The following is a 25,332-nucleotide window of genomic DNA, read 5'->3' on the forward strand; positions in this document are numbered from 1 at the left end:
TACTTCATTAAAAACTCTATACCCATTTTACTAATTCCTTGAGTGCCGGGTTTTTCTAACATAGTGCCTGCCTATATACACTGCCTGCCTGATATCTCTGCAGATGGATTAGTCCTCAGAAGGACTGTTTGTTGAGATGGATATGTGTAATGTACATGTTTTCTCCCTACACTACCTAATATACAACCCAATCTCTCCCTAGCTCAGCAGCACCTCTCCCTACATTACCTGATTGCAGAGTAGACTGTGACGAGCATTGAGGCTCCAGGTCTGATATAGACCTGATGACGCTGTGCGGCCAGCCAATCACTGTAATGCCACAACCACCATGGCTGCGGTATTACAATGAGTGGCAGGCACCCCTGCATGTTCATTGGCTCTCTAAAGAGCGCCAAACATGCAGGGAGGGGACCCAAGCATCCCGCAAGTACTCGGCGAGCTCCGAGCATCTCGAGTACTGAGATGCTCGGGCGAGTACCGAGTACTTGCGAGTATGCTCGCTCATCACTAATCTTTATGTTTGAAGCCAGAAATGTGGCAAAAGGTAGAAAAGTTTAAGGGGACCAAATACTTTCACAATGCACTGTATGTGGGCACTCTACCTAGTGCTATATATGTGGGCACTCTACCTAGTGCTATATGTATGTGGGCACTGTACTTAGTGCTATATATGTGGGCACTCTGCCTAGTGATATATATGTGGGCACTCTACCTAGTGATATATATGTGGCCACTCTACTTAGTTCTCTATATATGGGGACTCTACCTTGTGCTCTATATATGTGGACACTCTACCTAGTGCTATATATGTGGGCACTGTACTTAGTGCTATATATGTGGGCACTCTACCTAGTGATATATATGTGGGCACTCTACCTAGTGATATATATGTGGCCACTCTACTTAGTTCTCTATATGTGGCCACTCTACCTAGTGCTCTATATATGTGGGCACTCTACCTAGTGCTATATATGTGGGCACTGTACCTCCTGCTATATATGTGGGCACTCTACCTAGTGCTATATATGTGGGCACTCTACTTAGTGCTCTATATATGGGGACTCTACCTAGTGCTATATATGTGGGCACTCTACTTAGTGCTCTATATATGGGGACTCTACCTAGTGCTCTATATATGTGGGCACTCTACCTAGTGCTATATATGTGGGCACTCTACCTAGTGCTATGTCTGTTGGCACTCTACCTAGTGCTATATATGTGGGCACTCTACTTAGTGCTGTATATGTGGGCACTCTACCTAGTGCTATATATGTGGGCACTCTACCTAGTGCTATATATGTTGGCACTCTACCTAGTGCTATGTCTGTTGGCACTCTACCTAGTGCTATATATGTGGGTACTCTACCTTGTGCTCTATATATGTGGGCACTCTACCTAGTGCTATATATGTTGGCACTCTACCTTGTGCTCTATATATGTGGGCACTCTACCTAGTGCTATATATGTTGGCACTCTACCTTGTGCTCTATATATGTGGGCACTCTACCTAGTGCTATATATGTGGGCACTCTACCTAATGCTATATGTGGGCACTCTACCTAGTGCTATATATGTGGGTACTCTACTTAGTGCTATATCTGTGGGCACTCTACCTAGTGCTATATATGTGGGTACTCTACTTAGTGCTATATATGTTGGCACTCTACCTTGTGCTCTATATATGTTGGCACTCTACCTAGTGCTATATATGTTGGCACTCTACCTTGTGCTCTATATATGTGGGCACTCTACCTAGTGCTATATATGTGGGCACTCTACCTAGTGCTATATATGTTGGCACTCTACCTTGTGCTCTATATATGTGGGCACTCTACCTAGTGCTCTATATATGTGGGCACTCTACCTAGTGCTATATATGTTGGCACTCTACCTAGTGCTATATATGTGGGCACTCTACTTCGTGTGATATATGTGGGCACTCTACCTCGTGCTATGTATGTGGGCACTCTACCTCGTGCTATATATGTGGGCACTCCATCTAGCGTTATGTGGGCACTCTGTCTCAGCTATTTCCCTTGGGGTATCCTAGTTTTCACCATTTCCATGGGCACCCTGGCTGGCACTACCATAGGGGCACTCAGACTAAACTCCCTACATTATACAGAATATATAACCAGGTTTTGCTTCTGGGTTCACTGATATCACATTGTGCCTCCTAGTTCAGTAGTATAACAGTCATGAAGCAGGAATGTGTGAGGGAAGTTTGTCCTAACGGCCGCTCCGTAGCCCGAGGACTTCAGCGCGACGCGTCACGTGACCAGAAGCAGTTACATACACTGTAGCAGCTGCGGAGGGAGATGCCTGTGATGTGAGTACTCTGCCCGGGACTGGCATATACTGGACTATACTGGGGTGCACTGGGCTATACTGGCTCCTAATGGGGTGACCCTTACTGTGCTGTAGTGGAGAGAACTTCCTGGCTCTCCTGCTGTGCTGGAACTACAAGTCTCAGCAGTTAGGTGTTATAACGAGCTGTACTGCTGCTGAGCCTTGTAGTGTCCTGAGGGACATTGTGTGATAGTGTGTGTGTGTATATATGTATGTAGCTGGTGAGGGACTACAAGTACCAGCCTGCCCTGCTAGATTTCTGTTGGGCTCCAAACTGTCAGTTGGCTCCTGCTGTGTCTGTAGCTGCTGTGGAACTACAAGTCTCAGCACCCGTTACCCAGTAATACCAGCCCATTCCTGCCTGTGGGAGGTTTGTAGTGTTTTAGGATTTTGGTGGAAGAGGGGGATAAGCGGCCGCCCCCTACCCCCTGCCCCCTGAAGACATCAGGATTGAGCGATGAGATTTACTTTAACGTTCCCGATCTGACCTTCCCTGACCTCCTCTTTCGGGGGGAGAGTTACCTTGTACATCATACGTGCCTATGAGGCTGTCGGACTCAGGTCTGTACTCCGACTGCGAAACACAGATGTGTGATCTTGGCCCAAGTTCGATTTGGGCAGATTCAGTTCTGTCTAAATCAAATTGCCCCAAGTGGCGTGAGCAAAAGCTACACGAGGGCGACACATCGCCCCACACTGGGTCTTATCCAAAATGTTTCCAAATGTAATGGATGTTCTGCTGCCATAGACTTCACTGCAAGTCACGTGACTGCGACTCGTGGGCGACTTATCTGCGATTTGGCCATTTTATTATTTTTTTTAATCGACAAAAATCAAAGCTTTAAAAAAGTTGTGAGTCGACCAAGTCACAGACAAGATGCACAGTTATTTCTTGGTGGCACAAAGCATGTCACCATGTAGCCGCAGACTAAGGACAGGTTGAGATGAGCGTGTGCTAGATTGTCAGTTTTTCATCCAGAAAAAAACCTGATGCTTTGTCGTCTATGTCTCTTGTTTTTTTTACATTAACATTTCAATTAAATAAAAATCTCAGATGCAGTTTTTTTTGCAGAATAGAGCATGTCACTTTCAGCGTTTTTCACCCATTGAAAGTAATGGGTGGTGAAAAACCGCTGCAAAAACCGCAGGTATCAGGTTTTGCAGCGTTTTTTGTGCCAAAACCTGAGGTAATAGAATCAGCTTTTTTTTTTTTTTATATACACAAGAGACAAGTGTAACATACCAAAAATGCAAAAACGTGTTTTGCCGCAGCTTCTTTCTTGCCAAGAGATCTGGTTTTGCTGCAGAAAAAAAATGGCAAAAAACGCCTAATGTGAACATAGCCCTAATCAATTTTTTCTTTTTGTGCACAAATTTACTTATAATGGCACAGAATACAGATTACAGTAGTGCATGCTGTTATTTATTTATTTTTTTACACACAGGACGTTGATGTGAATTACCACATTGACTTCCATTGGTCCTTGTGCTGTCCTTGTCCCTGTTTTGCTGATGGACAGCACGCAGGCCAATTATACGCTCATCTGAAAGAGCCCTAATAGTCACCTTTCTTCAACTGTTCTTAAAGGTTTTGTCCAGGTTTGGGGTACTAGTCTATTGTCACTGTGTGACTGCAGACTTGTGAACCCTCACAATGCACACTCCGCACTGTCAGGATTCTCCAGTTCTGCGTACGTGTGACCGCAAATATTCGATTTGCATAAATGTGGTCACATGCCTACTAGACGTGCATGGCCTCACTCAATGACTGCAGACTTTCATTATAAACCTGGACCACCCCTTCAAAATTTATTTTTTTTTTTAAAAAAAAGAAGCGTAATACTCTGCTTTTACTCTCACAACTAGCCATTCTCCTGCTCCAGTTCTGGTTTTCAGCTTTCTATTCAACACCTTTTTTTTTTGGGGGGGGGGGGGTGCTCAAAAAATCCGGCAAAATGGCAGCCAGCCGATCACCATTTTTGCTAGATTTGACTGAATTGGATGCCAAAAATGTTAGATTCCGTGGAATCCAAATAATTGAGAACTTGCATGTGACATTTATTTGATTCCAATCAATTTGCTCCTCTTTATTGGTGACAGCAGCAGTAGTATATGATACTATATAGCTTGAAGGAAAATAAAGGGGTTCAAGTTACTTATTATTACTCTTTATTAAAGGGGAGTTCCAGCTTTAGACATTCATCGCTCTGGACTGGTGATAAGGACTTTCATTGGGATGGTAGGATATAGGATGTATTAGTTTCCACTGCTGCATGTAACCTCTTCCTAGCTTCTTACTAGTGGAAGGAAGGAATGTAAAGCAGGTGGTCTCAGTGTTTGGACACCCATGATCTTTCATTAATCACCTATTCAGGGGGTAGATGCTGAATTCTGTCTGGAATAACCCTTTAACTCCATGTTCCACTATCTCGGGCTGTCCCATAGAAAATGAATGGAGCGGAGGTGCACATGCTTGGGGTTGGTGGTATGGCCCAGTAATCGGAGTCACTATGATTGGAAAGGTATTCCTTTCCTATGAAGAGGGAATAACTTTCAAATTGGCAAGAATCCTGTAATAAAAGGGCTCCTATCTTCAGTGCACTTATTAGACATAGCGTAAATCACGAGAACAGGGGTTTCGGCATTACCTGTATGAATGACCACTGATTATCTAACTATATATGAGAGCGGTGGGTGCAAATGTTCCCTATAGATCCCTTCAAAAAGATGAATTTGAGTCCTCCATTTTGGGGTATATGGGGGTCTCAGCTGACGTCTGCACATGCACATTAGATGCTTCAATAGAAACAATGAGTCATTCTATTGCTGCTAATGTACATGTGCATTTCCTGAAACAGCAGGAAGTATGAGTCTAGAGAAGCCCCAGTGAAATCACACATTTTATTTTTAATGCAGATTGTGATAAGAAAAAAAAACATTGCCAAAAAATACATTTAACACACAAACTTGATTTAAGTAATAGATCATTTGCTGAGGACATATTCAATTTGAGTGTTAAATATTTCAGTTATTTAACTTTTTATTTTTCTTACTTGCAGAGTGACGTACACCTCAGGAGCATGAAAAAACAAAAATCTTAATAGTGTAGGAGACGCATGGCATCTGGATGTGCAGGTCAGTGACGTGTGCTGTGACCTCTCCTGGGCAGGTAGTAATAGACCAGCTACTTATTATATCAGAGTCACAAGCTGATCCACCGCCGTGTCATACCTGCATCATATGGTTGTGTTTACTCTTTATCCTCCATTATCGAGATGACCTTTCTTATAAAACATAATTGTCAGGCGGTTGAGCTTTGATTAAGGTAATTGTACATAATCTGGATTATTAGTTTTATCCTTTGACTAACGACTAGTTTTGTAGCTCTAAATGTGACAGGGGTTTTGGCTAATAGAGTATTTTGCAATTTTCTGATATGGTTTGTACCTAAATTCCACACTTTTTTTGCCCAAGTGATGAAGTTGCATTGCTTGTTAAAAGAAAGCTTAGATAATCGGATAGAATATTCTTCCCCACACAGGACTTTTAACAATATGAGTCGTTCCCTTGAATAGTGCACTGATGGAATGAGAGAAATGTTATGGGATTGTTGGAGGGGTGTGCATGGGTGTAGTATTGAGCTGGGGAGACCTTTTTACTACTGCAACCAGTGGTCTGGCTGTATAGGTCCTAGTACACCAATAAAAATGAGAGCTGGTTTGTAATCGGATGTGCCAGCGCTGACATATCAAGCTTTAAACCCACATGCAAATTATCAGGAAGTGCACTGGGGGGTGTATATTTATAGTATATTATAGTATATTATATTTATAAATGTACTCCATATGTATTGACACCCCACCCCCAGTGCAGTTCCTGGTTAATTTGCATGTGGTTTCAAAGCTTGATTTCCCAGCGCTGGCACATCGGATTATTGCAAGACAGGTATCGTTTTTATTGTTCTACTAGGACCTGTACAGTCATATCATTCCTGACAAGTTCCCTTTAACCCCAGTCTAAATCAACTGTGGCACTCCCTTGCATACACCAGCTCCCATCGTCCCTCCGTGGCATTATTACCGTGCACCGATGGGTTAAAATTGCAACTGGGGTCCTGCTGAACGCCACCCTGGCCTCCTTGGTACGCCTGTGAAGCTTAGCCATAGGCCGAGCTTCACAGGAGACCACAATTTTCACTAAATACTGCAGGTATTGCAGTATATATTCTAAGCGATCAAACAATTGCAGGTTCATTTTCCCTAAGGGGACTGAAAAATAAAGTAAAAAAAAAAATATATAAAAATTTTAACCACTTCCCTTTTTCCCCTTATAAAAATAAACATATTTGGTATCGCCAAGTCCGTAAAAGTCATATCTATCTTTATATAAAAGTCCCGCAATCTCGCTACCTCGGGGTAACCCTGGACTCGGATTTCTCCTTCAAACCTCATATCCAAGCCCTCTCCACTCCTTGTCGATTCCAACTCAAAAATATCTCCCGGATCCGCACATTCCTCAACCATGAATCTGCAAAAACACTAGTGCACGCCCTCATCATCTCCCGCCTCCACTCCTGCTCTGTGGCCTCCCTTTTAACACCCTCGCACCCCTCCAAACAATCCTAAACTCTGCTGCCCTACTAATCCACCTGTCCCCCTCGCTATTCCCCGGACTCTCCTCTCTGTCAATCCCTTCACTGGCTCCCCATTGCTCAGAGACTCCAGTTCAAAACCCTAACCATGGCATACAAAGCCATCCACAACCTGTCTCCTCCATACAACTGTGACCTAGTCTCCCGATACTTACCTACACGCAACCTCCGATCCTCACAAGATCTCCTGCTCTACTCCCCTCTTATCTCCTCCTCCCACAATTGCATACAAGATTTCTCCCGTGCTTCCCCCCTACTCTGGAACTCTCTACCCCAACACATCAGACTCTCGCTGACCGGGGAAACCTTCAAAAGGAACCTGAACACCCACCTCTTCCGACAAGCCTACAACCTGCAGTAACCACCGCTCCACCATACCGCTGCACGACCAGCTCTACCCTCACCTACTGTATCCTCACCCATCCCTCGAAGACCGTGGGCCCTCGCTCCTCCTGTACCAGATGCTGACTCGTTTTTGTTTAGCTTATAGTACTTGTTTGTTATGTATACCCCTTTTAAACATGTTAAGTGCCATGAAATAAATGGCGCAATAATAATAGTAAATCTATACAATAAAAGCCGTAACCAGAAAAAAAATAAAAAAGGCAGCATTACAGGTTTTGGACACCTCACTTCCCTAAAGAAAAAAAAAATGCAATAAAAAGCGATCAAAATTTCATAAGTACCACAAATTGGTAAAAGACAAGCCCTGGTCTTGCAAAATAGCGATGCAAAACAAAAATGTTTTTTCTTTCTTTGTCAATTAAATATAAAACTTCAACTTGTCCCACAATAAACCAGCTCTCATACGGCTGCGTCAGCAGAGAAAGAAAAAGGTTATGGCTCTTTGAAAAAGAGGCGGAAAAAAAAAAGCGCAATTATGAATAATCACGCGGTCTTTAATGGGTTAAAGGCGTCATGCCATCAGGACAGCCTACTAGGGCATGTGAACATCATGGGAAGCCAACTGGCTGGATGTGGTTTCCTCAAAATTGGCTGTTTACACGGGGGCATCAGGAATTGTTGCAGTGTTTTGTGCCTTTCATGTTTTTAGGAAATTGACGTTCTGAGCGGAATCTGTATTTATATTTATGGCCATTTACTGATTTGAGAAGTGCATTCATGTGAATGGGGCCGTGCTGCAGTTTCCTGCCCAGGAGGGGTGATAGGAAAACCTTTAAAAAGTTTAGAATTACTGTACCAGCAGAATCGGGAGTGTCAGAGAGGTCGGACCGTTACTGATCATGAAGGTATGGCATATCCTAAAAATATGCCATCACTTTAGTAGCTTGCTTTACTTAAAGGGCCCCTACAGTCGTCATATCCGCTGTATCTGTAATCTTTGCCTCTGCTGGAGCATTTTTAGGCAAATTACACCTTTTTTATTTCAATCCATTTATATGTTTGACCACAAACAAGGGAGATTGGAGGAGGCTCTTGGTTCGGAGATTAAAGGGATTGTCCACTCCACTACTTTTCACCATTGTCCTCCTCTTTCCTCTGACCAATCATTAGATACATTAATCTTGCACCATTACCGCTGTGCTGGCAGCAGCCATATAATCCCGCCTATTAGCTTCCTATGATGTTTCGTCTGATGGTTTCCCTTTCCGGCCCCCGGCATTGGGCGGAGCGCCACAGAGCTGTCAATCAAGAGGCTGTCTCCATAAGGCACGTACGTGGCGACAGCCTCTCGAGTGATGTCATTGCCGGAGCATAGAAAAGGAAACCATCAGGCGGGATGATATGAGCACAGGACTGGAAATGGAGCAAGAAAAGTAAATTTAGAAAAATTGTTCTATTTTCAGGCAAGTGGTAAAGTAGTTTATGGTCCTTTTTAAAGATTATAAGGGCTCTGGTCCATATATAAGGCCATCTGTTTTTTTTTTTCCTTTCCCGATTTATTACAGAAATACCAGAATGGATCCTATAGATTTTGTATGGGACTGTTCTTATTCATCCGAGCTCATCAGGTGTGTTTTTCCCTAGATTGGTCCTGGAACTTTATCAGAAAACACAGCATGTAGGGTCCAATTCATTATTGCAACTGTGTTGTGTTTTTCTTCTTTTTTTTTATATACTGTACGGTAGGTAGTTTTTGACTTTTTTCGCCCATTTTCGATTTACTCAAAATTCTTCCTTAATTTGTGCCTTTTTTAAAGTCTATTTTTATATCTGTTCTCTTGTTTTTTTTCATGTTTGTCATTGTGGAGGTAGTTTAGGGTTTGCAGATGTTTTTGGCTGATTCAACAACTGTGATTTATTTTAAGTCCCTTTTCCTTATAAAAATAATGCAAATGATGAATGGGGCCCATATTGTTTTCTGATCTGGCTATGGACGGCAGACTGTTGCACCACATTGCATCGGCTGCATTAGGTTTAAAGGGGTTGTCCAAGCTTGGGGCTCAAGTCTGCAGTCACTATATGTGACTGCAGATTTGTGGATCCTCACAATGCGCAGTGTGTGCCCTGCCAGGATTATCTGCGCCGAGGGCAGGCGTGTGACTGCAAGTATGCGATTGTCACATGCCAACTAGACATTCACGGTTTCACTCAATACAAGGGAATTGAGCGAGGCCGGTCTCTTCTAGTTGGAATGTGGCCGCAAGTATTAACAGTGAATCCACAGTGTGCGCTTGATCCCCCAAGCCTGGACAACCCCTTCAACTGACCAGATGCAACTGATATATCATGCTCAGCCTAAGACTATACACTGTGTTCCAAATTATTATGCAAATAATATTTTCTCAGATTTTCCCAAATTACCTATATGAATTGCAGTCATTGTAATCTTCCAGTCAAATAACTATTAGAGTACAATTGAAAGGTTTTTGTACAAACTGCCTATGATAACAGTATATTTTTAAAAAAATAAAACACTCAAATTGCATGTTCCAAATTATTATGCACAGCAGAGTTTTCAACCTTTTCATTTGAATAAAGAACAAAAAAATGGTCATTTTTGAAATTATAAGCATTAACAGGTTATTACAAACTGAAATCAAACAGTTTTCAACTCAAAACTTTATTCTAGGTGATGTTACATTTGCACATAGGACCCCTTGTTCGAAAGGAGCTTCTGAACTCTCTCGTCCATTGAATTTGTCAGGTTTTGGATGGTTTCTGCTTTTTTGCATGAGGACAGAATACCATCCCAGAGCTGTTGCTAAGATGTGAACTGCCTCCCGCCATCATAGACACTCCTTTTGATGATGCTCGAGAGGTTCTCAATGGGGTTGAGGTCAGGGGAGCATGGGTGCCACACCATAAGTTTGTCCCCTTTTATGCCCATAGCAGCCAGAGATGCAGATGTGTTATGTGCAGCATGAGACGGGGCATTATCATGCATGAAAATGATCTTGCTGCGGAAGACACGGTTCTTCTTCTTGAACCATGGCAGGAAGTGCTGTTTGAGAAACTCAACATACATTATGGAGTTCATCTTTACCCCTTCAGGGATCCTAAAGGGGCCGACAATCTCTCTCCCCATGATTCCAGCCCAAAACCTTACTCCACCTCCTCCTTGTTGGCGCCGTAGCCGTGTTTGCATGGGGTGTCCATCAACCAGCCATCCTCCACTCCATCCATCTGGACCATCGAGCGTTGCACGGCACTCATCGGTGAACAAAACAGTTTTGAAGTCAGTCTTCATGTATTGTTTGGCCCACTGGAGCCGTTTCTGCTTGTGTGCAGTGGATAGAGGAGGTCGACAGGATGGCTTACGCACAGCTGCAAACCTCTGAAGGACCCTGCATCTTGTTGTTCGGGGGACGTTGGAGGCACCAGCAGCTTCAAAAACTTGTCTGCTGCTATGACAAGGCTTTTTTGCCGCTGCTCTTTTAACCTGACGTAATTGCCTGTAGGAAAGAGTCCTCAATTTTCCCTTATCAGCACGCACACGTGTGTGCTGTGAATCAGCTACATACTTCTTGATTGTGCGATGATCAGGATGAAGTGTCTTGGCAATGTTGATTGTAGTCATGCCTTGACCTAAACACTCCACAATTTGTTGCTTCTCAGCAGCCGACACATCCTTTTTCTTTCCCATTTTGGCAGAAAATGTAGGCTGCTTAATAATGTGGGACAGCCTTCTTAAGTAGTCTTGCCTTTCATTGGACACACCTGCCAAACTAATTAGCACAGGTGTCTGCAATTGCTTACAGTGATATAAAGAGCCCTGACACACATCACCATCAATGAGTTCATTGATGCATATAGCATTTATGCATACTTTATCGAAGTGCCATAATTTAGCAAAGTGCCCTGGCAGTTAGAAAATGGCATTGCTAATATTCATCTTTCTTCTCTTCTTACAGGTATATATTTTTCACTGCTTGTGTGATCTGTCCTGAAAACTGCATTATATCTCCATGCAATGCTCTGCAGCCTATCAATTTCTGGTATATATTTTTCACTGCTTGTGTGATCTGTCCTGAAAACTGCATTATATCTTCATGCAATGCTCTGCAGCCTATCAATTTCTGGTATATATTTTTCACTGCTTGTGTGATCTGTCCTGAAAACTGCATTATATCTCCATGCAATGCTCTGCAGCCTATCAATTTCTGGTATATATTTTTCACTGCTTGTGTGATCTGTCCTGAAAACTGCATTATATCTCCATGCAATGCTCTGCAGCCTATCAATTTCTGGTATATATTTTTCACTGCTTGTGTGATCTGTCCTGAAAACTACATTATATCTCCATGCAATGCTCTGCAGCCTATCAATTTCTGGTATATATTTTTTCACTCCTCTAGCTTTTTTATTCCATGATACTTAAAGGTCATCACACTTACTTTAAGAGTTTATGATCCATGCCGAGTTTACTAGTCTTTTTTTTTTTTTTCCCTGCACTTTATGGTCTCCTGTTGTCTTTTAAGCTAGTGATTGATTGTTAATGAGTTAAATCTGTGCAGATCTAAGCAGATACGTGCCTATATATTGAGACTTAGTTAAGGGGAGGCATTTATGCGGGGGCATTTATGCATATAGCATTTATGCATACTTTATCGAAGTGCCATAATTTAGCAAAGTGCCCTGGCAGTTAGAAAATGGCAGTTGGACAGGGCAGGAGACAGGTAAGACATGCAAGACAATTGAACAAACTTGCTTCCAGGTCATCTTTTTGGCAAACAGTATTCACCATTTGTATCTGTGCCATTTATACTCTGGTTGCTACAATCATCCACATTCACCGTTCTCCCACAAATGCGGCACACTTCATCCATATTAATCCCTCACTCCTCTCTTCTCCTATGTACAGTTGTCATGCTCTCTTCACAATGTTATACCATGCAGATCCATTCATTCCCACCATACAACGCAGGAAACGCTCTCACAAATCACTCAATCATCTGCTCACTCTCTGTATCTTCCTTCTATTAGTCGCAGGTGATATTTCTCCCAACCCAGGACCCTCCAGTAATAATAACACTAACTCTTTCCCTGTTACATTCAGAAACCCTGCTAATCTCATTAATATTCCCTGCATATCTTCTGTCTCATTCAACTGTGCCCTTTGGAATGCACGCTCAGCTTGTAATAAACTCTCTTACATCCATGACTTTTTCCTCTCTAATTCCCTCAACCTTCTGGCTCTCACTGAAACCTGGATCCAGCAGTTGGACACCACCGCCGCTGCAGCTCTCTCCTATGGTGGCCTACATTTCTCTCATACCCCGCGACCTGACAACAGATCAGGTGGAGGTGTTGGTCTGCTTCTTTCAACAAAATGTACTTTTCAGGTTATCCCCCCTGTACCCTCCCTTATCTTCCCGTCCTTTGAGGCCCACACAGTCAGACTCTACCGGCCCTTCTCCCTGCGAGTGGCGGTTGTCTATCGCCCCCCAGGTCCCCTCCGTCAATTCCTGGATCACTTTGCTGCCTGGCTTACAAATTTTCTATCCTGCGACATCCCCACGATAATCATGGGAGACTTTAACATCCCAATTGGCGATCCTCTTTCCCCATCTGCCACGCATCTTTTATCATTAACCTCCTCCTTCGGCCTTTCACAGCTTGCTAATTCTCCTACACATGAGGACGGGAACACATTGGACCTGATCTTCTCCCGGCTTTGCTCAGTACATGACTTTACTAACTCTCCCCTTCCACTCTCTGACCATAATCTTCTTTCATTCTCTGTCAAGAACTGTGACTCTACTCAAGACACTCCCACCGTCCACACTTATAGAAATTTACGCGCCATTAACACCCAGAAATTTATAAAAAGGTTGCAATCATCATTGGCCCCAATCTCCTCCCTCTCATGTCCCGAATCTGCATTGAAGCATTATAACAAAATAATGCTATGCGCCCTGGATGAAGCCGCACCTCCTACACAAAGAACAATTCGGCATAGACGGCGACAACCCTGGCACACGCCTCAAACACGTCTTCTCCAGAGGTACTCCAGGTGCGCTGAACGGCTGTGGAGAAAATCAAATCTGCCCGAAGATTTCCTCCACTATAAATTTATGCTGAAAACATATAACTCTGCCCTTCACCTCTCCAAACAAACCTACTTTAACAACCTCATCATCTCACTTTCCAATAATCCTAAACGACTCTTTGACACGTTTCATTCTCTCCTCAATCAAACAGCACAGGCCCCGACCACCGACCTCAGCGCTGACGATCTGGCTAACTATTTCAAAGAAAAAATTGACCATATCTGACAGGAAATTTTCTCCCAATCCCCAAATGTTATGCATGCTCCCCCCCGCCACATTGTATCTTGCTCATTTTCTGACTTCGAACCAGTCACGGAAGATGAAGTGATCAGGCTCCTTGCATCTTCTCGCCCTACCACCTGCACCAGCGACCCTATTCCCTCACATCTCCTTCAGTCCCTTGCTCCAGCTGTCACCTCTCACCTAACTAAAATTTTCAACCTTTCCCTCTCATCTGGTATCTTTCCCTCTTCTTTTAAACACGCCAGCATACAACCATTACTTAAAAAACCATCCCTCGACCAGAACTGCACGGCCAACTACAGACCTGTTTCCAATCTTCCCTTTATCTCTAAACTCCTGGAACGCCTGGTCCACTCCCGTCTAATCCGCTATCTCTCAGACAACTCTCTTCTTGACCCTTTACAATCTGGTTTCCGCTCTTTACATTCTACTGAAACTGCCCTCACTAAAGTCTCTAATGATCTACTAACAGCTAAATCTAATGGTCACTACTCCCTGCTGATTCTCCTGGATCTCTCTGCAGCATTCGACACTGTGGATCATCAGCTCCTCCTCACTATGCTCCGCACTATTGGCCTCAAGGACACGGTTCTCTCCTGGTTCTCCTCTTATCTCTCTGACCGCTCCTTCTCTGTGTCTTTTGCCGGCTCCTCCTCCTCCGTACTTCCTCTTACTGTCGGGGTTCCTCAAGGATCAGTCCTCGGCCCCCTTCTTTTCTCCTTATACACCGCTCCTATTGGACAAACAATCAGTAGATTCGGTTTTCAGTACCATCTCTATGCTGATGACACCCAATTATACACCTCTGCTCCGGACATCACCCCTGCATTACTACAAAAGACCAGTGATTGTCTTTCTGCTGTGTCTAACATTATGTCCTCCCTCTACCTAAAACTGAATCTGTCAAAAACTGAACTACTCGTCTTTCCTCCCTCCATTAATCTACCTGTGCCCGATATTGCCATCTCCGTTTGTGGCTCAACCATTACTCCCCAGCTACAAGCCCGCTGTCTTGGGGTCATTTTTGATTCAGATCTTTCTTTCACTCCTCACATCAAATCACTCGCTCGTTCATGTCATCTACACCTCAAAAACATCTCAAGAATCAGGACTTTTCTCACCTTTGACTCGGCAAAAACTCTTACTGTCGCTCTTATTCATTCTCGTCTTGACTATTGCAACGCTCTACTAATCGGTCTCCCTCTTACTAAACTCTCCCCTCTCCAATCCGTCCTGAACGCAGCAGCCAGGATCATATTCCTCGCCAACCGCTACTCAGATGCCTCTTCCCTGTGCCAGTCATTGCATTGGTTGCCCATCCAATATAGAGTTCGTTTTAAACTTATCACGCTTACCCACAAAGCGCTCCATGCTTCAGTACCCCCCTACATCTCCTCCCTTGTCTCAGTCTACCACCCTACACGTGCCCTCCGTTCTGCAAATGACTTGAAACTAAAATCCTCCATAATCCGAACTTCCCACTCCCGTCTCCAAGATTTCTCGCGTGCTGCGCCAATTCTCTGGAATGCACTACCCAGGACAGTTCGATTAATTCCCAATACCCACAGTTTCAAGCGAACCCTAAAAACACATTTCTTTAGACTGGCGTATCACCTAAACACACTCTGTCCATCCCAGCTTTCCCCCATATTAAAATCTTCTTCAACTTCGGGTTCAAACCAACCATGCACATAAAAGCCTCTGTCAGGACTGCACACATACTGGCTGGCGACCAGTCCATGTATTATTATTTATCCTATTCAGTATATCAAGGCTGCATTATACAATATATGTACTTTTTACCTTTTGTGTCTCCCCCACTTCCTCATAGACTGTAAGCTCGAGAGCAGGGCCCTCACTCCGTTCGATATGAGATATGCTTATTCTGTATTGTCTGTATAAGTCCCCCCTAAAATTTGTAAAGTGCTGCGGAATATGTTGGCGCTATAAAAATAAACTATTATTATTATTATTATTAACTGACAAACAAAAAAATTCTTCCCTTATCACTCCTAAACACTTTTTGCATAATAATTTGGAACACAGTGTATAGGTAAATGCACTTGACATGGATTTTTTTTTTTTTTTGTATTATGTGCATCTATTATTTTTCCACATTGGCAAGAAGTTTAGCAGAATTTTTGCATGGATTTCTGCATGAAAAAATCCAAAAAGGATTGACACATGGATATCTGGATAAATATCAGAACTTTTAACATCCTCAGAATGCTCCACTAATCCTCACTCTCCTTTGCTATCCCCAGACCCCAGCACCCTCTAACCAAATAATCATCTCTCTGTCCCTCTTGCCTCCCCACCTGACCTCATCTGCTGACCTGCTCCTTAACCTCAGATCTATCCTACTAAAACACAAAACAGGCCGGCGACTCACCTTCTCCCACCTGCTCTCCCTCTCTCTGCTTCTCCTGGCTGCTGACGACATATCCCCTAATCCTGGACCCCCACAGCTGCCACTTCCCACTTATTCCCCATCCTATTGCTCCAAGCCAAAAATTAACTACCGCAACCTCTGCTACCTAAAACCCATCCCCCTGACGCCCACACCCCTGCTCCCTCTCTCTGGAGCACTCTGGAATGCCCGCTTTGTCTGCAATAAGCTCCATGTGATTCATGACCTCTTTACCTCCCACAATTTCTCCTTCCTGGGCCTCACCGAGACATGGCTGACACCCTATGACACTGCCTCCCCTGCTGCGCTGTGTTTCGGTGGCCTCCACTTCACCCACAGTCCTCGCCCTGGTAACAGACATGGTGGAGGAGTGGGTCTTCTCCTTTCTGACAACTGCACCGTTAACCCAATCCCACCTCTAGCTTCCCTTATTCTCCTTTCTTTTGAAGTCCACTCTGTCCACATCTACTCTCCCTCCAAGTGGCTGTCATATACCGACCTCCGGGGCCGGTCACTGCCTTTATTGACCAATTCTCCACCTGGCTTCTTCACTTTCTCTCTGCTGACATTCCCACTATCATCATTGGTGACTTCAACATCCCCATTGACACCCACCAATCAGCAGCCTCCAAACTCCTGTCACTTACTTAACCTTTTGGACTTACTCTGGTCCTCATCAGCCACCCACACAGACGGACACACACTAGACCTCATCTTCACCCGTCTCTGCTCCCTATCTAACTTCACAACCTCCCCCCCCCCCCATCTGACCACCATCTACTCACTTTCTCATCCCTGTCCTCCTCTCCTGTCACCCATGTCCAGCAACTAGCACACCCCCGCAGAAACGTCGCACATCTAGACACTCACACACTCTCTGACTATTCTACCACTGACATCCATATCTTCACTCCATGACACAGACAGCGCCACTGCCTTCTACAATGCCACTCTCGCATCAGCTATTGATGCAGTCGCCCCTCTCGTGCACAGCAGAGTGCGACAAATCAATAGACAACCCTGGCACAATAACCTCACTAAAAAGCTTCGGCAAGTGTCCAGGGTTGCGGAGCGGCATTGGAAGAAAACACATTCACATGATAACTTCACTGCATTCAAACAAGCAACACTCACTTTCAAATCAGCCATCACCTCTTCTAAACAAGCCTACTTCACAATTCTTGTATCTTCCTTATCCTACAAACCCAAGCAGTTATTCAACACTTTTAACTGCCTCCTCCACCCTCCACTGCCCCCTCCGACCGCCCTCATCTCTGTTGAGGACTATGCAACACACTTCAAAAATAAGATTGATCAAACAAGGCAAGTCTTTATTGTTCAACCACCACAACCCCTATGCATACCAGACCAATGCCCTTCCCCTATAACCTCCCTCTCTAACATCACTGAAGGAGAGCTTACTCGCCTCCTCTCCAAATCACACATCACCACTTGTGCACTCGACCCCATCCCATCCCACCTTCTCCCCAACCTCACTACCACACTTATCCCGGCCCTAACCCATCTCTTCAACCTATCACTAACCTCTGGTACCTTCCCTTCTGCTTTCAAACATGCCACAATCACTCCTATCCTCAAAAAGCCATCCCTCGACCCGACCGCTATGTCAAGCTATCGCCCCATATGGCTGCTCCCATTTGCTTCCAAACTCCTTGAGCAACACGTTCACGCTAAACTTTCCTCCCATCTCTCATCTAACTTGCTCTTCAACAGCCTACAATCTGGTTTCCGTCCCCATCATTCCACTGAAACTGCCCTGACCAAAATTACTAATGACCTACTTACAACCAAAGCTAACAGACAATTTTCTATACTCCTCCTTCTAGACCTGTCCTCTGCCTTTGACACAGTCGACTACTGTCTCCTACTACAGATTCTCCCACTACAGATTCTCCCTTCCTTTGGCGTCAAAGACCTTACCCTATCCTGGATCTCCTCATACCTTTCCAACCGCACATTTAGCATCTCCCACTCCCATACTGCCTTCTCATCCCGCCATCTCTCTGTTGGAGTCCCTCAAGGCTCTGTCCTAGGATTCCTACTCCTCTCAATCTATACCCTTGGCCTGGGACAACTCATAAATTCCCATGGCTTCAAGTATCACCTACATGCTTATGACACTCAGATCTACCTCTCTGGCCCAGATGTCACCTCTCTGCTGTCCAGAGTCTATCAGCCATATCCTCCTTCTTCTCCTCTCTCTTCCTCAAGCTCAATGTGGACAAAACTGAACTCGCCATCTTTCCTCTATCTCACGTATTTTCCCTTCCTGATCTATCTATCACAATAAACGACATCACACTTTCCCCTGTACCAGACATCCCCTGCCTCGGAGTAACCCTTGACTCTACCCTGTCCTTCAAACCCCACATCCAAGCTTTTTCCACCTCTTGTCGCCTCCAGCTCAAAAATATTTCCAGAATCCGTCTCTTCCTCAACCCTCAATCTACTAAACTGCTTGCGCATGCCCTCATCATCTCCCACCTGGACTACTGCGACATCCTCTTCTGTGGCCTACCTGCTAACACTCTCGCACCTCTCCAATCCGTTCTTAACACTGCTGCCCGTCTAATTCATCAAATTCCTTCACTGGCTCCCATTTCCCTAGCGTATCCAATTCAAACTACTAACACTAACCTACAAAGCCATCCATAACCTCTCTCCTCCGTATATCTCTGAACTAATCTCCCGATATATTCCCTCACGTAATCTCTGGTCCTCCCAAGACCTCCTTCTCTCCTCCACACTTATTCGTTCCTCACCCAATCGCCTCCAAGATTTCTCCCGAATATCCCCCATCCTCTGAAATTCTGTGCCCCAACACGTCTGATTATTCACCACACTCGGGTTTTCATGTTCCATCTGAAGGATCCATCTCTTCAGGAAGGCTTACAGCCTGCCATGACCCAGCTGCCTCCTCAACACCACTGGAGCTGCTGCTACCCCCCAACCTACTTTCTCCTTCCCCATCATCCTGTAGAATGTAAGCCCGCAATGGCAGGGTCCTCTTCCCTCTGTACCTGTCTATCATTGTTAGTTTGTTTACTGTAAGTGATATCTGTATTTTGTATGTAATTCCTTATATACAGCAGCATGGAATTAATGGTACTATATAAATATAATATAATACAGCAAATTGCGTTTTTGATTTTTCTTGTGAATTTCACCCCTTTCGATGTAGAGGGGTGAATTTTCCCGATGCTTTGTGACCCAGCCTTAGGTGGGCTTTATCTGTCTGACATTCACGGTCTGAGTGCGTACTGCGGTGTCTGGATTGGCCTCGCGTTCTATGACCCAGCCTTAGGCCAGTTTCATGTGTCCGGCATTGACCATTCGAGTGCAGACCGCGGTGTCTGGATTGGCTTCGGGTCTCCTGACCTGAGCTCAGCAGGCTCCTGGGCCTTTATGAGGCTGTAGAATGTCGGACACGTGATTGCAGCCTTCTAGCGGAAAATCAGCAATGTAACGATCCCTCACATTGATCATCCAGTGCTCTGGTCACAGTCTATGAAAGTTTTTGAGCAGATTGTTAATTTAAGAAGTTCTTTAAAGTGTTTCTCAGACCAGCGACAACCGTTTTTATTCTTCCAGAATAAAAGGAAAAAAATGCTTTTTTTTTTTTTTTTTTTTTTTTTTTTTTCCTTCTTTTCCCCTCCGTAAAAACATTTGTTACCTGTATGGCTTTTATGGACAACCCCTGTCTTCCCCCACCTGCAAACTACAGAGAACTCCCTCCACCACCCTGCTGTGTTTGCTTGTTTTGTGCTCAAAAAATGAGCTGTAAAAGAGCCATAAAGCGAGGAAGGAAGAAAACAAAGGCATCGCTGCAAAATAACAAGCAATCCGCACTTTAATTCTTATTTTTTTTTATTGTGGATAAAACAGTATTACATAGGCAGCAGATGCATCTATTGTAAAAAAAAAAAATAAAAAAATAATAAAAAATAAAAAATTAAGACACCTAAAGCTGTTACTGGGATGTATATAACATATACAGTCATGGCCAAAAGTATTGAGAATGAGACAAATAGTAATTTTTCCAAAGTTTCCTGCTTCATTTTTTGTAATGGCAATTTGCATATACTCCTGAATGTCAAAGAGTGATCAGCTTAACAGCAATTACTGTACTTGCAAAGTCCATATTTGCCCAGAAAATGAACTTTAACCCCCAAAACACATTTCAACATCATTGCAGTCCTGCCTTAAAAGGAGCAGCTAACATCGTTTTAGTGATTGATCCATTAACACAGGTGTGGGTGTTGATGAGGACAGGGCTGGCGATCAATCAGTCATGATTAAGTAAGAATGACATCACTGGACACTTTAAAAGGAGGCTGGTTCTTGGTATCATTGTTTCTCTTCAGTTAACCATGGTTATCTCTAAAGAAACACGTGCAGCCATCATTGCACTGCACAAAAATGGCCTAACAGGGAAGAGTATCGCAGCTACAAAGATTGCACCTCAGTCACCAATCTATCGCATCATCAAGAACTTCAAGGAGAGAGCTTCCATTGTTGTCAAAAAGGCTCCAGGGCGCCCAAGAAAGACCAGCAAGCGCCAGGACCGTATCTTAAAACTGTTTCAGCTGCGGGATCGGACTACCAGCAGTGCCGAGCTTGCTCAGGAATGGCAGCAGGCTGGTGTGAGTGCTTCTGCACGCACTGTGAGGCGGAGACTCTTTGAGCAAGGGCTGGTTTCAAGGAGGGCAGCAAAGAAGCCACTTCTCTCCAGAAAAAACATCAGGGACCGACTGATATTCTGCAAAAGGTACAGGGAGTGGACTGCTGAGGACTGGGGCAAAGTCATTTTCTCTGATGAATCCCCTTTTCAATTGTTTGGGACATCTGGAAAACAGCTTATTCGGAGAAGAAGAGGTGAGCGCTACCACCAGTCTTGTCTCATGCCAACTGTAAAGCATCCTGAAACCATTCATGTGTGGGGTTGCTTCTCAGCCAAGGGAATCGGCTCACTCACAGTCTTGCCTAAAAACACAGCCATGAATAAAGAATGTCCTCCAAGAGCAACTTCTCCCAACCGTCCAAGAGCAGTTTGGCGCCCAACAATGCCTTTTCCAGCATGATGGAGCACCTTGCCATAAAGCAAAGGTGATAACTAAATGGCTCATGGAACAAAACATAGAGATTTTGGGTCCATGGCCTGGAAACTCCCCAGATCTTAATCCCATTGAGAACTTGTGGTCAATCATCAAGAGACGGGTGGACAAACAAAAACCAACAAATTCTGGCAAAATGCAAGCATTGATTATGCAAGAATGGACTGCTATCAGTCAGGATTTGGTCCAAAAGTTGATTGAGAGCATGCCAGGGAGAATTACAGAGGTCTTGAAGAAGAAGGGGCAACACTACAAATATTGACTTGCTGCATTAACTCATTCTAACTGTCAATATAACCTATTGGTACTCATAATATGATTGCCATTATATTTCTGTATGTGATATAAACATCAGACAAACACTAATAAAAACCAGAGGCCAGCAGATCATGTGAAAATATAATTTTGGTGTCATTCTCAAAACTTTTGGCCATGACTGTAGTAATTACTCCTGGCCTACAATTAGTGCTTCTTCTATCCTTGCTTTTTTTTGTATTGCTTTTTGGGGATTTTTTTTTTTTAAATAAACTTTTCCATCTAGATCATCATTTATTTGCAGACACTGGATCTAAAGCTATGGAAACCATTAAAATGGGTACTTTTGTTCTCAGCAGTATAGCGACATCATAAACTGTAAACTGATTATTTGGAATTGTTTCATTTTATACTTTCTATTCCCCTGAATATTCTGTGTATTTTTTTTTTTTTTTTAAATCCACTATATGGTTCCAGAGATGTTGGGCATTTTTTATTAGTGTGAATTTTTATGGTATTTACCAATGGGGCTTTGCTCCTCACACGGTGGGAGAGCCTAAAGACATGCCCCAGAGGATCCTGGGGCCACCTTGTTAGAGACAAGAAAAATCAGCACTAAATAAAAAGGATCATATCATTAGAACCATATGATGAATCAAAAAAAGTACATGAATCAATATAATAATCAGGGGAGCAGCAGGGATAAAATAAGAGCAAAATATGGCCACTTTTGACCTTGCGACAGGTTCTCTTTAACTCCTTTTAAAAGTAGTTTACCAATATCAAAATATTGATGGTGTATATTGTTAGGATAGACCATGTAAGGCAGGGATGTCAAACTCAAGTACACAGAGGGCCCAAATCCTAGACTCGGACTAGGTAGCGGGCCAACCTTGATAATTATTAAAAAAAAAAAAAATTAAAAAAAGTCTACAATTGAGGAAGTTTTTCATTATCATCAAATATAACGATGAATCTTTTCATATGGAAACAAAGGGATTGTCCCACGAGCAAGATACATTTTAATTAATAGATCTTTAGAATAAAATAAGGACAATCACAAATGGCGTCGCGGGCCAAGTATAATCACCCTGCTGGCCAGAATTTGACATGCGTGATGTAAGGGGTTTTCTGCCCCCTTAGCTTTGTAGAAAGATTACAAAAAAATTGCATATACTCGCTAACCGATCCCCCCCTGCTGCTCCTCTCTCTGAGTTGCAATGTCTTCCAGTTTCCTGTCTTTTGTTGTAGTCAACATGTGACCGCTGCAGCCAATCAGTGTCTGCAGTGATTGGCTGCAGCTGTTAAGAGACATTCACACCAGAAGAGGAGATCAGCTGGGAACACGGCCAATGGGATGGAAGAGCGACCCGGGATCAGTAGGTGATCATATATATGTCTTGGTGAGGGAAAGTGTTAAAACAGAACCCGAAATAACAGTGTTTGTATATATTGCAGCATGAAAGTAAGTGATTGGATGAAAAGGATTAGTGGGTCACTGCTAATTTTTCCCTTTTGTAGGTGAAAATGCTCTGTAAGTGGCCTTTAATACCACTTGTACATATGGCGGTAGTTATAATTCTGCATGTATCCTCCGCGTATGCCGCGGATAATTAATATGTGACAGCTCCTATGGCGGCTAATGCTGTGTGTAGAATTTGCATTCTCCAGGCCCGGAGTGGGAGATCGATGTCTGAGCTGACTTGTGTAGTCTCATTATAACTCGTGCTAATTACATAGGTAAAATCTATTACGCATAGATTATTTTTTGCAGATAGGATTTGCTACTGTGTCCCAGTCCTGAGATGAAATAATTACCAGGACGCTCGGCTGCGGTTTCCAGAAAAGAACATCTGCATTGCCCATCAGAATATTTTTATTTATTTCTATCGCTGACTTTTCTAAATGGGAACATAAAGAGAACGTGTGATCAAAAAATGACCTATTGTTTAAATCAGGTTTTTATGTTAATATATATTTTTTAATACAATTAAAGAAAAATAACTGAAATCTTACAATTTTCACATCAACCACTAGGTCTAATTCTAGACTAACATTTCTATAAGACTTTTTAACAGTCTCACTATGATAACAGGCGGCATTACGCTGATTGATAACCCCTCTATATACAGTAGATAACACAGGGTCCACCATTCACAATAGGTGATGTCACAGCTCACCTTCTCCTCCTGTACAATGACTGATAACACCTCTATATACAGTAGATAACACAGGGTCCACCATTCACAATAGGTGATGTCACAGCTCTCCTCCTCCTCCTGTACAATGATTGATAACACAGGATCCACCATTCACAATAGATGTCACAGCTCACCTCCTCCTCCTGTACAATGATTGATAACACAGGATCCACCATTCACAATAGGTGATGTCACAGCTCACCTCCTCCTCCTGTACAATGACTGATAACACCTCTATATACAGTAGATAACACAGGATCCACCATTCACAATAGGTGATGTCACAGCTCACCTCCTCCTCCTCCTGTACAATGACTGATAACACCTCTATATACAGTAGATAACACAGGGTCCACCATTCACAATAGGTGATGTCACAGCTCACCTCCTCCTCCTGTACAATGATTGATAACACAGGATCCACCATTCACAATAGATGTCACAGCTCACCTCCTCCTCCTGTACAATGATTGATAACACATCTATATACAGTAGATAACACAGGATCCACCATTCACAATAGGTGATGTCACAGCTCACCTCCTCCTCCTCCTGTACAATGATTGATAACACCTCTATATACAGTAGATAACACAGGGTCCACCATTCACAATAGGTGATATCACAGCTCACTCTCCACTCACCACTTCACAATGGCCTTTGCCCAAATTCAAGCACTTCTATACAAATACATAAGTTTCAAATCAGTCTAATTGCTGCTAATGCCTCATAAAACCTGATTTAATCAATGAGTGATTTTCTGATGGCACACTGCCTTTAAAAAGGTTGTTGGAGAAAATGAAAGTGCACTTTTATTTTCCCCAGAAACAGCGCCATTATTGTCTGTGGGCTGAATCTGGTATTGCAGCATGCCCCAATTGTCATGAATTGGTGTGTGACCCTGCACCAAACTCTTGGGCATGCCAAGGGTGCACTAAGCCCCTTCATTTGCATATGAATTAAGTTATTTTCTCAGACGGGGTACCAGTAACAGGTACAGTGCAGTTACAACTATTATAGGGGCGAAGTCCTTTACAACACTGTATAGACCATTTAAAAGGCATTTTTGGGGTGCCGGACTACCTTTGAATGGACTTTGGTTCTTCGTGTTCGCACAGTCACAAATCGAACACTGATAAACTTTAATTTCCCTATGTGAACAAGAGCTTATTCTCTTCCCTAGCTTGGTTTTCACGTAAACCTTTGAGGACACAGTGTCAGAAATGTGTAATAAAACCATGTGGATGTTGTGGGGCGCAGATATATAGGCAGTGGCATTATCAGGAGGTATATATATATATATATATATATATATATATATATATATATATATATATATATATATATATATATATATATATATATAATATATAATATATATATATATATATACTATATACTATATACTATATATTATGAAGTCCGGTTGTTGTCTTCACCTCCTCCTTGCTCGGCCTCATCGCCCGTACTGTCCATGGCGGCTGCGCCTCCTTTCTGTAGTGCTGGAGATCCGCGCTTTATTTAGGACGGCGTTTTATGTTCTCCAGAATGCAGCTTTATTGCTCTTTTCTCTGTACAGCACATCAGAGGATAGCGGCTCCCCTGACAGACGGGAACTGCTTCCTTGTGCTAA

The 25,332-nt window shown here is 43.4% G+C and overlaps 1 protein-coding gene across 1 annotated transcript in view; it reads left to right on the plus strand.

Moving 5' to 3' along the window:
- Positions 1-2,217: 2,217 nt before the first annotated feature.
- Positions 2,218-25,332, plus strand: part of R3HCC1L (R3H domain and coiled-coil containing 1 like) — a 50,589-nt gene continuing 27,474 nt past the window's right edge. The window contains exons 1-2 of the mRNA XM_073684995.1: positions 2,218-2,329; positions 5,409-5,484. Of these exons, the coding sequence (XP_073541096.1) occupies positions 5,466-5,484 (19 nt within the window). The 5' untranslated portion in view covers positions 2,218-2,329; positions 5,409-5,465. The remainder of the gene's footprint in view (positions 2,330-5,408; positions 5,485-25,332) is intronic.

This window comes from Phyllobates terribilis, unplaced genomic scaffold (assembly GCF_046119375.1).
Source record: "Phyllobates terribilis strain yellow unplaced genomic scaffold, ASM4611937v1 Scaffold_5__5_contigs__length_657084704, whole genome shotgun sequence".
NCBI lineage: Eukaryota > Metazoa > Chordata > Amphibia > Anura > Dendrobatidae > Phyllobates > Phyllobates terribilis.